General features: G+C 36.7%; 3 protein-coding genes across 3 annotated transcripts; all 3 read left to right on the forward strand.

Annotated features, from left to right (window-relative positions):
• The first annotated feature begins 472 nt into the window (after positions 1-472).
• On the forward strand, positions 473-1,335 carry LOC131152799 (transcription factor CPC-like). The gene is made up of 3 exons (XM_058104665.1): positions 473-660; positions 756-840; positions 961-1,335. The coding sequence occupies exons 1-3, from the start codon at positions 609-611 to the stop codon at positions 1,049-1,051; spliced, it is 228 nt and encodes a 75-aa protein (XP_057960648.1). The 5' UTR covers positions 473-608; the 3' UTR covers positions 1,052-1,335.
• LOC131152798 (uncharacterized) lies at positions 1,210-3,999 on the forward strand. The gene is made up of 2 exons (XM_058104664.1): positions 1,210-3,266; positions 3,596-3,999. The coding sequence occupies exons 1-2, from the start codon at positions 2,672-2,674 to the stop codon at positions 3,628-3,630; spliced, it is 630 nt and encodes a 209-aa protein (XP_057960647.1). The 5' UTR covers positions 1,210-2,671; the 3' UTR covers positions 3,631-3,999.
• LOC131153664 (uncharacterized) lies at positions 2,153-2,533 on the forward strand. Its single transcript, XM_058106115.1, has one exon. It carries the CDS (start codon positions 2,153-2,155, stop codon positions 2,531-2,533), a length of 381 nt encoding a protein of 126 aa, XP_057962098.1.
• Positions 4,000-16,169: the final 12,170 nt, after the last annotated feature.

The following is a 16,169-nucleotide window of genomic DNA, read 5'->3' on the forward strand; positions in this document are numbered from 1 at the left end:
TGAACCATTTTTTGCTAGTTCACTCAATTGGGAGTATTTTTTTCTATACTAGATTGAGGGCTATTAAATTTTTCTTATTTGTCTTATTCCCTGTTAGTTGATTCAACATATTTCTTATTTCTTTCGGACTATTTTGATTACTGAACATTAAAAAAAAAAAAAAGTGAGTTTTTTCATATCTTCTTCTTTTTTGGCATCCTTAATATTTGGAAGTTCTGAAAAACAAAGGCTAAGAATTTGATCAGCTGTTCAAAATGCCTCACCATTATCCATTCTAACTTAATCATTTTCCCCTCGGCGGGGATTTGGACTCACTAGGTCCATTATTGTATACAGTCGGTGCATATAGATAAACTTTCCAATGTGGTTGCCTTTGTTTTTTTTTTATTTTTTGGCTCTTGCGACCGAATAAGGACAACTTCAGCTTACTCGGATAGACATAAAAGGCAAGCTAAATGACTATCACCCAACCACCCATCAAAGGCTGAAACTACCAGTCCTACAGCCCTCCTCCACTACTGGCTCCTCAAAATCTATATATATACCATTGCAACCCTGTACTGCCCGTAGACCTCCTCGACTTCCTCTGCTGCTGTTCTTGTGAAGAAATGGGTGACTCAGATCACATCTCTGACCACCGTAATAATGAGGATGCAAAAGGTACCCATTTGAAAAAAACAGCTGCTGGTCATATTCCAATAATGGATTTTGTCTCTACCCTTGTTTTCTCATCTGGGGGGGTTGCTCTGTTTCAGATGTTCCCAATCAGGAACCCAAGCTGGAGTTCTCTGAGGATGAAGAACAACTCATAGCCAGAATGTTTAACTTGGTTGGAAAGAGGTTTGGTTTGTGCTCAACTTTTCCTTCGTGTTTGTGCAGGCAGTAATGCAGAATATATGACCAAATTAAGTGATTCATATCTGTTGTGAATTTGATTTGTGTTCTGTTATGGATGATCAGGTGGCCTTTAATAGCTGGGAGAATCCCAGGAAGAACTGCAGAAGAGATCCAAAAGTATTGGACTTCAAAGCAATCCTCGTCGAGGAAATAGCTAGCTAGCTAGCTAGCTTGTGAATTGTGATGCGCAGTCTTGAAATTGGTTGTTCTAAATAGAAAATTTGCCAGGAGTGCTTTTAGTCAATACATATGTGAAAGGCACCTCTCGTCATGCTTTTTCTGATTAATGTAAATTTGCATAGATGCATTTTGGGGGACATGTTTTCGGGCAATTGTAAGTTTTCAACTCCATGATTGCATAGATTTATGTACTGGTTTTTTCTTGTGGAACCCAATAGATTTTTTTTTTTGTTTGGAATTGAGCTTATGAATTTCTGCGCAGAGAGTAGTGATTTGATGGGTTTGGAAATTGTGTTTTGCTATCTTTTTTGTTCTTGTGAAGAAGGGAGCAGAGGCAGATAAGGGCTCTGTCATCCATCCTAGTTCCTATGGATTTCATACGTGGATGTAAAATAGTTGTTTTCATTGGAGAGCGAGGAGTAATTTCTAAATATTGAGTTGAATGTTCTTTTTAGTCTTTGAATTTTCTTAAAGTTTATGTCTTGATCATTGATTTTATTTTTTTTAATGCGGTTGCTGTACGATCTAAATAGTTAGGCTGCTGAAAAATACAGACGAGCATGGATGTTTGTAGTATTAAACCAAAAAGCTTAGGATGTTGAAGATTGAAGGAAATTAAGATGTCTGCAGGCAGCCAACCATAACAGCTAAGATTCTTTTTACTGTTTTTTTTTTTCCTTTTCTTTTCCGTTACATAAAATTGTTAGGAATAACTGTATATTATTCCTGTGGTTAGCAACCAATTGATTCTTTGATTCCATTTTGTATTCTATATATACTAATTTTGTATAGTAATTTGATATAGAAGAAATGCACGAAAATTCTCTCAATCTCTCTCTCTCTCAGTTCAGTATTTTCGCCTTTTGCAGTAAAGCAAATTCTCTCCCCTGTATTCAATCTCTCGCAGTTCGATACTTTTCATTTACAGCAAGCAAAAGACCAAATCTTATATGGTATCAGAGAAGTGATGGAGGAATCCATCAATACCAGCTAAACCATTCCTCCGAACCCACCACCAAACACCATTCATGTGCAGTCAAACACCAATTGGTCAGGAGCTATTCCTCACGACCCAATGCGGCCCACCAGTCTTTATTATATTGGCAGCAACGATGGTTTAGGTGCCATGCTTGTCACTCATACCTTGGACTCCAACAACTACTATTCTTGGGCTAGATCTATGAAGAGGGCCTTGTGGATTAAGAACAAGCTCGGGTTCATTGATGGCACGATCTGTGAACCTTCTAACCCCAATGATCCTCTAATGGAACATTGGCCGAGGTGCAATGACATCATGATAACATGGATGCAAGACACAATGGTAGTTGATATCAAGTCTAGCACTAAATGTGCAGAGACTGCACATCAGCTTTGGTTGGAGCTAGAACAACGTTTTGCTCAGCAAAATGCTCCAAGAATTTTCAAGGTAAAGCAAGGCATCACAGACCTAAAGTAAAACCAGGACTCAGTACGCATTTATTTCTCTAAACTTGAAACCTTGCTTGATGAATTACTCAATTATGAATCAATCCCTAACTGTACTACCTGTGGAGGGTTTAAAGTTGTAGTTCAAAACCAGCAAAGGGATTGTGTGATGAAATTCTTAATGGGACTCAATGATACTTATAAGGGTATTAAAGCACATATACTACTGATCAAACTCTTTCCCAGCTTGAATGAGGTTTACTCCATTATTCAGCAAGAGGAAAAGAGAAGAGAAATTTCTGCAAATAGCATGGGCAGTGATTCTATGGCTATAATGAGCAAAGGAAATTTCAGCAAACAATCTACTGGGCAACAAAGGAGGGATAAGTATTATTGTACCTTCTGTAAAATCCCTCTAGAGAGATGCTTCAAAGCAAATTCAAACAAGCCCACATGTATTCATTGCAAAATGCTGGGCCACACAACAGAAAAATGCTTCAAACTGCATGGATACCCAGCGGGATACAAGGGAGAAGGGAAGAACAAACCTGTTATGAATCTAGCAAATGCAAATGCAGCAGTTGGTCCTGAGCAGGAGGTTCTGAAAGACAAACCTCAAATGTCATTAACTCAAGAGCAGTATACTCAGCTTCTAGCTCTCCTAAAACCTGTCTCTAACAACCAAGCCCTCATTCCCTTGGCCAATCATGTCCATGCCATGGTTACACCTTCATCCTCAGATGCAAATAGTCACAAAATTTCTGGTATATCACTGTTTCTCTCTACTTTTACTCCCAAATCCAGCAATATTTCAGAAACTCCTTGGATTCTAGACACTGGAGCAATGGACCATATGATCTGCTCCAAGTCCTTATTTCATTCCATCCAAAGTACTATTTCCTCCTTTGTAGGTTTACCAAATGGTGAGATAGTGCCTGTTACTCACGTAGGAACAACCAAAGTCACCAAGAATCTTATACTGCATAATGTCTTTTGTGTTCCCAATTTCTCTTTTAATCTGATTTCAGCAAAGAAATTGACTCAAGAACTAAATTGTTGCCTTGTTTTCTTCTTTGATTGCTGCTATATTCAGGACCTTTTGACTTGGACAATGACTGGCATGGGTGAAGTGAAGCAAGGACTCTATCATATGCTGCAAAAGGAAGTCTCTCCTTTAGCCTTATCTGATGCTTTGTCCAAATACAACCTCAAAAATAGTCTTTTAGCCTCTGTCAACAACAACAATGAATCTTTTGACCTCTGGCACTATAGATTAGGCCATTCTTCTTATTCTCAATTTGACACAGATACCAAAGTCAGCATTACCAAAACCCTCTGATGATCACCCATGTCTCATTTGTCCTTTAGCTAAACAACACAAACTACCATTCCTTACTAGTCAACATCAATCTAAGGAATGTTTTGAGCTGATACGTTGTGATATATGGGGTCCATGTAATGAGATTAGTCATGATGGCTGTAGGTATCTTTTGACTATTGTGGATGATTTCAGTAGGTGTACTTGGACTTATATGCTGAAATTGAAATCAGAAGCCAGCACCAGTTTGCAAAACTTTTGTGTAATGGTGGAAACCCAATTTGAAACAAAAGTAAAAACCATTTGGAGTGATAATGGAGGTGAGTTAGACATGAAAGAATTTTATCTAAAACATGGGATTTGGCACCAAAGAACATGTGTGGAGACACCTCAACAAAATGCTATTGTTGAAAGGAAGCATCAACATATTTTGAATGTTGCAAGAGCACTAAAATTTCAAAGTAGCATTTCATTGAAGTATTGGAACCACTGCATCCTTACGACTATATATCTCATTAATAGAACTCCATCTCCATTATTAAATCATAAAAGCCCTTTTGAGATTTTGTTCAAAAAGAAACCTAGTTATGCCCATTTAAAGGTTTTTGGGTGCTTGGCTTTTGCTATCACTTTGGTCAATGGAAGACATAAATTTGATCCGAGGGCTAGAAAGTCTGTATTTATTAGTTATCCTTTTGGTGTCAAAGGATATAGACTTCTGGACCTAGATACTAAAAAGATTTTCATCTCTCAAATTTTTGTGTTTTATGAAATTGTTTTTTCATTCAAAACAGACAAAAGCAGCCATCTTGATACTAATTTTAGCAACATTAATGCACTACCAAATCCAAATGAATTGAGTTTTACTCAAAACCCCGTCATTTCCATTCCCACTATTCTTGTTCATAATCATTCTATAGACATTGTCAACCCCAATATCATTTCAAAAGGGGAGCCAATGCCTACTGTATTACCTGATTCACAAAATAATGAACTAATCAGTTCTCAAAATAACTCCAGACTATAAACAGAAGCTTATGACAACATCCATACACACTTACCCCGAAGAACAACCAGAATAAGGAGAGCCCCTACCTATTTGCAAGATTTCATATGTCGGTAGTCAACCTTTCTTCTCCCATCTCAGGACTTGGACAAGCAGAAAAACCAGATCTTGTCAGGTAAGCCCTCTCCTCTAAGTGCCAACATATCTTATGATAAGTTGCCTACACCACACAAGGCTTTCATTACCTCCATAACCTCACACAATGAACCTAGAACTTACCAAGAGGCCAGTACATCATCTAACTGGGTCGAGGCCATGAAAGATGAAATTGCTGCCCTTGAACTCAATGACACTTGGGTTATTATGGATTTACCTCCTAAGAAGGAACCAATAGGCTGTAAATGGGTTTACAAAATCAAATTTAGTGCTAATGGTAGCATAAAAAGATACAAGGCCAGACTTGTTACTAAGGGGTACACACAACAAGAGGGGTTGGATTACCATGAAACCTTTTCTCCTATGGCAAAAATGGTTACTGTGAGAACCTTGTTAGCCATTGCAATAGTAAAAGGGTGGTTTTTGCAGCAATTTGATGTCAATAATGCCTTCTTGTATGGGGTTTTAGAGGAGGAGGTGTACATGGAGTTGCCCCCTGGTTGTCCTAATGAAGGTGGGAGAAAAGTATGCAAATTAAACAAAAGTTTGTATGGTCTCAAACAAGTCTCACGTCAATGGTACTCAAAACTCTCAAATTTCATCATTCACCAAGAATATTTTCAGTCCAGGGCAGACTACAACTTGTTCACAGAGATAATTGAAGGCTTTTTCACAACTATTTTAGTATATGTGGATGATATAATAGTTGCTGGAAATGATATGGACACAATTGATCAATTGAAGAGATCTCTTGATGACCAATTCAAAATCAAAGACCTTGGTAAGTTGAAATATTTTCTAGGTATTGAAGTGGCCAGGACAGCAAAGGGAATTCATTTATACCAACGCAAATATGCTTTGGATATTTTAGGAGACTCGGGTACCATTGGCTCTACTCCAGCAAAGATTCCTTTAGATCAAAATGTTAGAATGTCCAAAGAAGAAGGAGAGTTACTTCCTGAGCTTGCTCTTTATAGAATGTTGATTGGTAGATTATTGTACCTAATCATAACCAGGCTTGAATTAGCTTACTCGGTCCAAATGCTAAGTCAATTCATGAAGAATCCAAGAGTGCCACACCTGCAGGCAGCTCACAAGGTACTACGGTTCTTCAAAAGGTCACCAGGGCAGAGTTTGTTCTATCCAGCAAATTCAAAAATCCAACTCAGAGGTTTTAGTGATTCAGATTGGGGGGCCTGTCCAGACACTAGGAGGTCCATGACAGGCTATTACATGTTCCTTGGGAAAATCCTTGGTGTCTTGGAAGTCAAAGAAACAAAGTGTGGTCTCTAGGACTTCTGTAGAGGTAGAGTACTGGGCAATGGCAAATGTCAGCTGTGAATTGACTCGGCTGAGGTATTTGCTGAAGGATTTACAAATTGCTCATTCACAGGCTGCTTTCTTGTACTGTGACAACAAATCAGCTATGCACATTGCCACCAATCCCATATTCCATGAGAGGACAAAACATATACAAATAGATTGTCATTTAATTAGAGACAAGATTCAAGAGGGTTACATTTCAACAAAGCATGTGGCAAGCAAGGTGCAAGTGGTAGACATTCTCACAAAGAGCTTAGGCTCACAAGCCTTTTATTCATTCTCATCTAAGATGGGAGTAGAAGACATCTACTCTCCATCTTGTCGGGGGCTGTTGAAGATTGAAGGAAATTAAGATGTCTGCAAGCAGCCATCTATAACAGCTCAGATTCCCTTTTTCTGTTTTTTTTTTTCTTCTTTTTTCTCTTCTTTTCCATTACAGAAAATTGTTAAGAATAATCGTATATTATTCCTGTGGTTGGCCACCAACTGATTCTTTGATTCCATTTTGTATTCTATATATACTAATCTTGTACAGTAATTTGATATAGAAGAAATGCATAGAAATTCTCTCCATCTTTCTCTCACAGTTCAGTATTTTCTCCTTTTGCAATAAAACAAATTCTCTCCCCTGTATTCAATCTCTCGCAATTTAGTACTTTTCATTTATAGCAAGCAAAAGGCCAAATCTTAAATAGGAGGCATTTAGTAATTAAAAAAAAAATCACAATGAAAAAGTTTATGGCTTGTTTAAGTATAGAAAATATATATTTTTTATTTTAATTTTTTAAGGAATTTTTAAAAAGTTTTTTATTTTTTCAATTTTTATAAAATTTGTATGAAATATATATATAATTTTTTATCATTATTTGCTTGTGAAAATAATTTAGGAAGTGTTTGGTAAAAAAATAAGTGTTAAATGTTGAACACTAAATTCATCTATCATTTTGTGAGTCTTTTATGGGTTTAACTTAAATCAATGTATGAATCTAAATAATGAATTATTTTAAGCATTTGCTATTTACCATATGAATATATGTTATTTTTCAATTTTAATTTTTTTAATTATCAAAAGCATAATTATTTAGTAAAATTAACTAGCAATTACATAAATCAAATATTTTAGTTTAATATAAATGATATTTTTTCATATATTCAATTAATAATTATAAATAAAAATAGTATAATTATATTGTTAGGAAAAAACAAAGTTGATCACTTTATGTTGAAAAAAGATCAGAAAATATCAGAGGAAAAAAGAGATTAGTTATTGATTATAAGCCATTGAATGTGTTCATTAGGGATGATAAGTTCCCTATTCCAAAAGTCAGGACACAATTCATCCATCTTGCAGAAGCAGAAATATTTTCAAAGTTTGATCTGAAAGGTGTTATTTGGCAACTCGGTATACACCCAGATGACCGATTCAAGACAACTTTCTGTATTCTGAATGAACAGTTCCAATGGACTGTTTTGCCCCTCGGCTTAAAGATCGCACCATCATTATTTCAAAAGGTGATGACCAGGATTTTCAATCCTATCCTACACAGTACCCTGATTTATATTGATGATATATTATTTTTCTCAAAAAGTCTTGCAGATCATCATCACCTTCTTGATCATTTCCACCAGCTGGCATCACAGTACGAGATAATGCTATCAGAAAAGAAAAGTATAATTGGACAAAAAGAAATTGATTTTCTGGGAATGAAAATATCCCATGGAACTATCTGCCTAGGTCCATATCTTGCTGAGCAATTATTACAATTTCCTGATGAAAATCTTTCTGTCAAAGAAATACAGCAATTTCTTGGCGTCATTAATTACATCCGAGACTTTATCCCGCATGCGAGTCAATTCACCAGCGCCCTGTCACAGCTATTGAAAAAGAAGCCACCCCCATGGGGCCCTGACCAGACAAAGGCTGTCAAATACCTCAAGAAAGCTGCAAAGGATCCACCGCCTCTGACTATTCCATTCACAGGAAATCTGATCATTCATTCAGACGCCAGTGATCATTATTGGGGTGCCCCACTGCTTGAAGATAAGGATAACAAGAGGTCCTATTGCGGACACGCAAGTGGAGAATTCAAAGATTCTCAAAAGCACTATCACACTGTGTTCAAGGAAATAATTGCAGTGAAAAATGGAATTCAGAAATTTGACTTCTATGTCAGATCAAAGCACTTCACAGTTGAAATGGACAACTTGTACTTCTCAAAGATGCTTGAATTCCGAAACAAGATTCTCCCTGATCCACAGATTCTCAGATTGAAAGACTGGTTTTCCAAATATGACTTCTCCGTGAAGCATATAAAAGGCGATAACAATGTCCTCGCTGATATGTTTTCTCGCTCTCGGAAAACATCCTTTCTCATAACCAGCCACCGAGCCATTCCATTAATCCTCATGGCCTCATCCTCCTCTTCACCTCCTGATATCCTCTACCTTGGTGCCTCAACCCAGATTCATTTCCCGCCGGAAATACCTCCAGAAACCACTGATGTCTCCAAAATCAAATTCTGTGCAAAACCCTTCTGTTACCACTATGCTAACCTGATAAGCCATCACCTGACCTTCCCAGCATACCCTTTCCTCAATCCTTACGTCATCAAGCCGTCATCCTTCAATACTCATGTATTATGGTATCTATGATATATCTCTGTTTTGCAGGTACATGTTGCATTCCTCCCTCTCCAACAGACGTACGCTCATCTTGATGATCCAGCCAACCAGAAATCCCTGTTCTAGACTTTCCTCCAGCTGTTCGATCCTCTCTTCACATGGAGAAAGAAGCTGACTACCCTCATGGCTAACCATAACATATGGAAGATGGACCCAGCTGAAGTAGCCACCGTACACAGTATATTCATCCTACACAAGCCGTATTACTACAATCCAAACAGGAACCTTCTCTGCTCAGCAAGATATGGACTTGGGCAGATAGATCCATGGGATATTTTCATTCCCAGAAAATCAATTTCTTTTTGTCCAATTATACTTTTTTTTTTTCTGATAGCATTATCTCGTACTGCGATGCTAGCTGGTGGAAATGATCAAGAAGGTGATGATGATCTGCAAGACTTTTTGAGAACAATAATATATCATCGATATAAATCAGGGTACTGTGCAGGATAGGATTGAAAATCTTAGTCATCGCCTTTTGAAAAAGTAATGGTGCGATCTTTAAGCCGAAGGGCAAAACAGTCCATTGGAACTGTTCATTCGGAGTACAGAAAGCTGTCTTGAATCGGTCATCTGGGTGTATACTAAGTTGCCAAAAAGCACCTTTCATATCAAACTTTGAGAATATTTTTGCTTCTGCAAGATGGATCAATTGTGTCATGGCTTTTGGAATAGGGAACTTATCATCCCTGATGAACACATTCAACGGCTTGTAATCAATAACTAATCTCTTTTTTCCTCTGATCTTTTCTGATCTTTTTTCAACATAAAATGCTTGACATGCTTAAGAGGAATTGGTTGGTTCAATAAGACCTTACTTTAATAAAGAATAACATTCTTCTCTGGCAAGCTTAAGGTCTGAAGGAGTCATTCCCGGATGGGTAGCTTTAGTTAGACTAATATCTTCATTGAGTTTGAAGGGAATGTGAATGAAAAAGTTTGGGTTTTTCCAGAGTGGATGATCATGAATGAACCGATCATGACTTTCTGCACATAACTTGAGAAGTTTGTTTTGAATGGGCTGGAAATCTGGAGGAGAATACGAAAGAGAATAAATCTTGTTTGTCTGGGTAAAAGGCTTGAATTCTCTTTTGTACTTAATTCCAATGGAAGAATCCTCAAGGATTTTGAAAGACAATAAACATCCCATCCTAATAAAACATCTTTTTGAGGAAGTGGACTACCGATAGCATGAGTCCAAATGATGCAATTAGGAAGGAGTTTAATCCCAATTTTCCTTTTGGAAATCAAAGTAGTAGTAAAAATTTGATCATTTGCAGCTCTAAAGAATTGAGTATGGGAAGACCAACAATCTGATGGTAGAACTTTTGGATTAACCATGGTCTTATGAGATCCTGTATCAATGAATGCAACAACAGGAATCGGTATACCATATTTTTCAGGGAGGAGCTGAATTTGAACATAAGGACTTATCTGAGAATCTTGAGAAGAGAGAATCGGCTGGACTGGTTGGACTTAAAGAGTTTCATCTGAATGATAATCAACTTCTGAATCAGAATCTTCTGAATCAGTGAGGACGAGAATAGTTTTTTCAGTCATCTCTTTTTGTTCTGAAAGAACAGATTCTGCATCTGCATCAAGTTCTTCATTTTGTAACTATTGGGCAAGCTTTGCAGATTTTGTCCTGTTCATTGGGCATTGCTTTGCATTGTGGCCTTTCTTTTTGCAAATGAAACATCGAGGAGATTTGTCATGTTCTCGTCGGTTCTTCTTTTTGAAGAATCTGAACTTTTTCTTCTTTCTGTGGTCTTTCTTGGAAAGCTTGTTAGAACCATAGTCTTTGAAATGCTTATTCTTTTTAGGACTACAGATGCAATTCTTTTCTTTACATTTGATCTGTAAGTAGAGCTTCTTGCATTGCTTTGTGAACTTATGATTCTGCTTGATCATCTTTAAAAACAATTGATGGGTATCACATAGCTTTTCAAGAGTAGTGAGTGCCAATTGATGAATTTCTCATAATGAGATTTCTTTGAGTGGTCGTGAGAGAGAAGCAATCTTTCTCTGTAAATCTGGCTATATATCTTCTAGTAATGAATTAATGTAAACTTGTCTAAGATTGTGTGATGACCCAAAAATATATATACGATTAAAGCACAATAATAATAAAATAATAAAAATGGTCATTAAGTCTATATCAATACAAAAGTGTTTTTTTTCTGTAGGATCCTTGATTCCATGTTTGATGTCTAAGAAAGACCTTGTCTAAGCGAGTGCTCAGAGACCATTGCGGCTCAGTCGCTCCCTGAAGGTCGACCTGATCAAAATGGAATTTCATAAGATAAACAGGATAGATACTGTTTGTACACGTAAATAAGTATATATACATAAAATAGTATTTTGACAGACATAATTTGTAAAAATACATAATAAGATGATAATAATATAGATATCATATGTGGGGCCCACAAGACTATGTGGGGTCCACATGAGTCCTGGAGTCACAAGACACTGTTTATATACGTAAATAAGTACATAAAATAATGTTTTGACTAATATAATTTGTAAAAATATATGATAAAATAATAATAATATAGGTATCCTATGCGGGGCCCACAAGACTGTGTGGGGTCCACATGAGTCTCGAAGCCGTATGGAGGTTTACACGAGTCCCAAAGTTATGTAGGATGCATAAAATAGTATAAGAGTTATTTGAGTTACGTAGGATCCATTCGAGTCTCAAAGTTGTGTGGGGCCCACAAGACCATGTGGGGTCCATATGAGTTTTCAAAATTCAAATTTAATTTTGTTTAAAAATAAATAATAAATAAATAAATACTAAAAATAGTTTAAAAGTAAAAACAATGATAATAATAATGATAATAATGATTAAGAAAAATAATAAAATAATAAAATAATTAATTAACTAATTGACTAATTAATTAGGTAAGTGATTAATTAAAAATTTATTTAATGGGAATGGTGGCAAGCACTCTCACATGGCCTCCATCCCCATCCTATACTCAACCCATACCTTGCCCATCCCTTGCCCATTCTTTAATTTAAAAAAAAATTATAATTTCACACATCTCCCCACACTTTTATAAATTTCATTTCTTCCCCAAAATTTTCCTATAAATAGGGAGCTCTCAACCTTCATTTTTCACAACAATTTTTCAAGAAAGAGAAGGATTAGTGAGTGAAAGAATTTGTGGTGGAGAGAGAATTTTTGAATAAATTCTCAATCACCCACTTTTTCCGATCTCATTTCTTAGAGATAGTTACAGTGTTCGTAAGGAAGAAGATACGTAAATTTTGATTATGTTAGTTTTTTTTTATTTAAAATTTATACCCGAGTTTATTTTATAAGTAAATTTCAATTATGTTAATTAGTTTCACAAAATTTCCATGAGTTTATTTTTACGCATATTTAATTATACTAATTCTATCTTTAATATACTTGCATCTATTTTTGGGTTAAGAAATGTTCTAATCCCCTTGGGTAAATTTTTAGCATTTTTTTCTATTCAAAAATAAAATTATATATATTTTTAACACAAAAATTGTGTGGCATGAGTTTATTTCTATGTTGCATTTTTTTTTTGAAAATATGAGTAAAGATTAGATTTTTACGATATTATTTTAAATTGCATAAATTATAATAAGATGATTTTAAAACCCCTTATGGCAACGAAAGTTCAAAGTTACAGATGCTCGGTACCGCAACTTAAAGTTTATACGGATCAGAGTGCACCCACACTGTTTACAGAGTGGTTATTTATGTTAGTGAATTTCTCCTGAGTGCACACCTGGTTCCAGACCAAGACTTAATAAGGAAAATCTCACTTAAAGTTTATGTACGTTAATTTAGTTTGGTCGGCCAGCCAGCTAAGTCCAATCTTCGGACCGCACAACCTAGTCATGGGGGTAAACATGACTTACGGCAAACAGGCATAAGGGTGATTTTTACAATATATGTTTATACTTATTACGTGTACAAAGAGACTGATGATTTGAAGGAAAAGTATAAGTTTACATGAAAATGATCATTTTAGTGTTTAAATGACGATCTAAAAAAAACGTATAAGGAAAAGTATATGTATATTTATCATTAAATATTTTTACAGTTTTAAAGTTAAAAGTTTAATTTAACAGTTATAGTATATAATTATAAAATTTTACTGTTGTAATTGATGACAAAAGTTTTATGCAGAAATTTTTAAATTTATATTTATTCTAAAAGAATTTTGAAGTTATAGTATTAAATATTGTTTTACGAAATTTTTAAAAAAACTCATTTTGGCCACACACTGATAATAATCTTATTTACTTAGTGTCGTCTCACTCCAATCATATTTTTATTTCAGATAACTATGAAGAGCATGTTGGAAATCAGGCTTAGCAAGCATGCGGGTGGGGATAGAAAAATAAAGATTTATTTAGAAATATTAGTATGATGTCAGATATTTATGCTTGTGTAATTTTTCTTCTTTGAAATAAGTGATTGTAATATGGATAATTAGCGCTCTGGTTTAATAAAAATTGAATTTATTTTGCTTCCACTGTAAATTAGTAGTAAAAAGTTAATATCCCAGGCCTCTCAGGGTCGGGGTGTTACAGATTGTCATCATGAAATCCACCAAGAAGATAATACCGCTTGGACATCCTTTGATAATGAAAATCAAGATCCTTTCTTTTTAAAGAACAACATCTCATTTCAAAATATTCTTGTCGAACTTCATTGGCATGAATATCTGGATCTTCGACGAATTCTCGATAAAGTGTACCCAAAGCAAAAGAGGGAATCTGGGATTTAATGAACATAACTTGTCTGTATTCACCAAGACTTTGAAACCAATCTCTCAAAGTTCCAGTAAATCTGGATGTGAACTCAACGAGAACTGATTCTGAAGTGTTCCCGGGCTTTGAGAGTTGGAGGTCAATCCATGCACCAAATTCACGAATTCGATCTCTCCACTTAGTTGGAGGTAATCCATCAAAAGAAAACCATGAACCATTGGAAAAATGATGAGGAACCGAATGAGGAGTAGTCGAGGTGGCTTCAGAAGGTTCTTCCACAATGGGAACTGTGGTGTCGGTCTCTTCATGGAATTCTTGTGTTCTGGATGATCCTGGTTCTATGGGAGATGCCATCATCATATTGGTGAGATCAGCAATCTCTTGATCGGAGGAAGAGGACAATATTTCAGTGGAAACATCACTGTTATCATGAGTGGGTACTTCAGAAACAGGGTCAGCAAGAAAAGATGGAGATTGATCAGGTGATACAAATGGGCTTTTAAGTTTTTGGTCAACAAGCTCAGGGGGCAAAGGTTTGACCAGATTTGGAGATTTGTGAGTAATGGGAGCTGATGGAATAAGAGAATGTCTCTTAAAGATTTCAGCAGTAGATTTAAAGTGCTTGGAATAATCTGGCTGTTGGTAGGATGGAGTCGGTGGTGACTGAGGAATGAAAGAGTATGATGGAGCGTATGGAAAAGCTTTAGGGATGTAGGTTGGTGAGGGAATTGGACGATGATCTCGTTCAATTTGAGATACTTGATCTTTGAGCCTTCTGATTTCTGCTTCTTTATCATTAAACACGGATCCAAAATATCCTGCAGAGATAAATTGTCTGAGCTCAGCATCAAGACTATCAATTCTTCTTTTGAGATCAACATATAAAGCTTCAATTCTGAAATCAAGGTTGCCAAATCGTTGGTCCATTTGGGTGCCATAATGGATGAGTTTGTCAACTTTGTGATCAATGACAGTCAACGTTGTATTCTGTGTTTTGGCGTTCTGAGTTTGCCAGTTCTCAGCTTGTGATGGAAGCTTTCTGGAACCATCTGGTTGGATTTCAGAGGGTTGGACAAAAGGTCTGGTATGAAGGTTGGAGTCTGTGTATGATCTTGGTTCCAAGGGTGGAAACTGTTTGTCATATAGAGAGGCCATGAAACAGGGAATTGGTTGAAATTGGGGCAGTTTAGAAACTTAAGTTTGGTACGGTTCTGGGTCAGGTTCTTCTGGAGGAAGGAGTCCTTCTTCACGAAGAATCTCAAGGACTTTGTCATAGATCCATAAAGGCTTAGGTTTTGGATCTGGACGCCGGATTCCTATCCATGGGCTGCTTGGGTCATCAGGTTTTTTGTGAGGAGAAAAAGGTTTATAGGATGGTTTGGTTTCTCTCTGGTAAGATTGGCGGCAAGTGCAATCTGGATCGCACGTTGCTGGATCAACATCCCAAATGAAATGTCCTTCAATTTTGTCAGTGTAGATGGGGGATCCGTCTACTTCAACGTGGTTGACAGGAATGTCATCTTCAAAAGTTACAGGCTTTATCATCAAGGGTTGGAACACCGGAGGAGTGCTGGATGAAGCTGTATCTTTTGGGTTGAACACCGTCTTTACCGTTCCATCTGGAAGTCTCTAGAATTTGGGATCGGAAAGATGGATGGGTGATGATTGCTGATGAAGTTGTTCATAACTGGAAATACATTCCAGAGGAATGAGTTGTTTTAACTCTTCCCTGGGGATCTGTCGTGGAATCTGGAGAATGGTAGGAACATCGTCTTCTCGTTCAGCAATGATCAGGATTGTATCCTCAGACTGTCCCGTAAAGGGAAGATCAACAGTATGATTTTGAAGTCTGTAGATGAGTTGATGGTGAAGGGTAGCCACATAGGCTGATAAGACTTGTGGGGCACCAGTAATCTGCAGTTGAACCTTTATGCAGTTCCTTAGATTCTCGTCTCTCAGAGGAATGTTGAAATTGGGAAAGAACGTGAGACAGACGCTACCAGCTTGGAGAGTGGTAAGCGAAGTGCCAATCGCTGCATGCTCATACTGCGTGTAGGTTGTGTTGAGGAGAGTGATCTTGGCTGTAACTGGAAGTCCTTTACAGCCATAAAGGGTCAGAAGCAGTCTGACAGTATCGAAATGGAGATGAGTGTAGCCTTCTCTGATCCATTGGTTGATCAGATCTTGATCAAGCTCAAGATCAACATATTGCTCTTTGGAAGAGGTTGGGATAAGACACTTGTCAAGAGCTGTAGTCTGGACGAACTCCTTGACTTGAGGTCTGTTGTGAGATATTAGGAGGGTGCGAACTTGGTTGGCAAGATATTTTTTTCTTCTGAAAATATTGTAAGGATTTACAAGTGGAAGGGAGGTTTCCTGGATCTGAGCAGAGTCAGGAATATAGGAGTATTCTACTAGGTT

This window comes from Malania oleifera, chromosome 4 (genome assembly GCF_029873635.1).
Source record: "Malania oleifera isolate guangnan ecotype guangnan chromosome 4, ASM2987363v1, whole genome shotgun sequence".
NCBI lineage: Eukaryota > Viridiplantae > Streptophyta > Magnoliopsida > Santalales > Ximeniaceae > Malania > Malania oleifera.

Bases quoted from the DNA above. Each gene is read 5' to 3' on its own strand.
- LOC131152799 (XM_058104665.1), top strand. From the start codon at position 609: ATGGGTGACTCAGATCACATCTCTGACCACCGTAATAATGAGGATGCA. The intron at 661-755 runs GTACCCATTTGA...GCTCTGTTTCAG, and splicing joins TAATAATGAGGATGCAAAAG to ATGTTCCCAATCAGGAACCC. The intron at 841-960 runs GTTTGGTTTGTG...ATGGATGATCAG, and splicing joins TTTAACTTGGTTGGAAAGAG to GTGGCCTTTAATAGCTGGGA.
- LOC131153664 (XM_058106115.1), top strand. From the start codon at position 2,153: ATGCGGCCCACCAGTCTTTATTATATTGGCAGCAACGATGGTTTAGGT.
- LOC131152798 (XM_058104664.1), top strand. From the start codon at position 2,672: ATGAAATTCTTAATGGGACTCAATGATACTTATAAGGGTATTAAAGCA. The intron at 3,267-3,595 runs GTATATCACTGT...TGCTATATTCAG, and splicing joins AAATAGTCACAAAATTTCTG to GACCTTTTGACTTGGACAAT.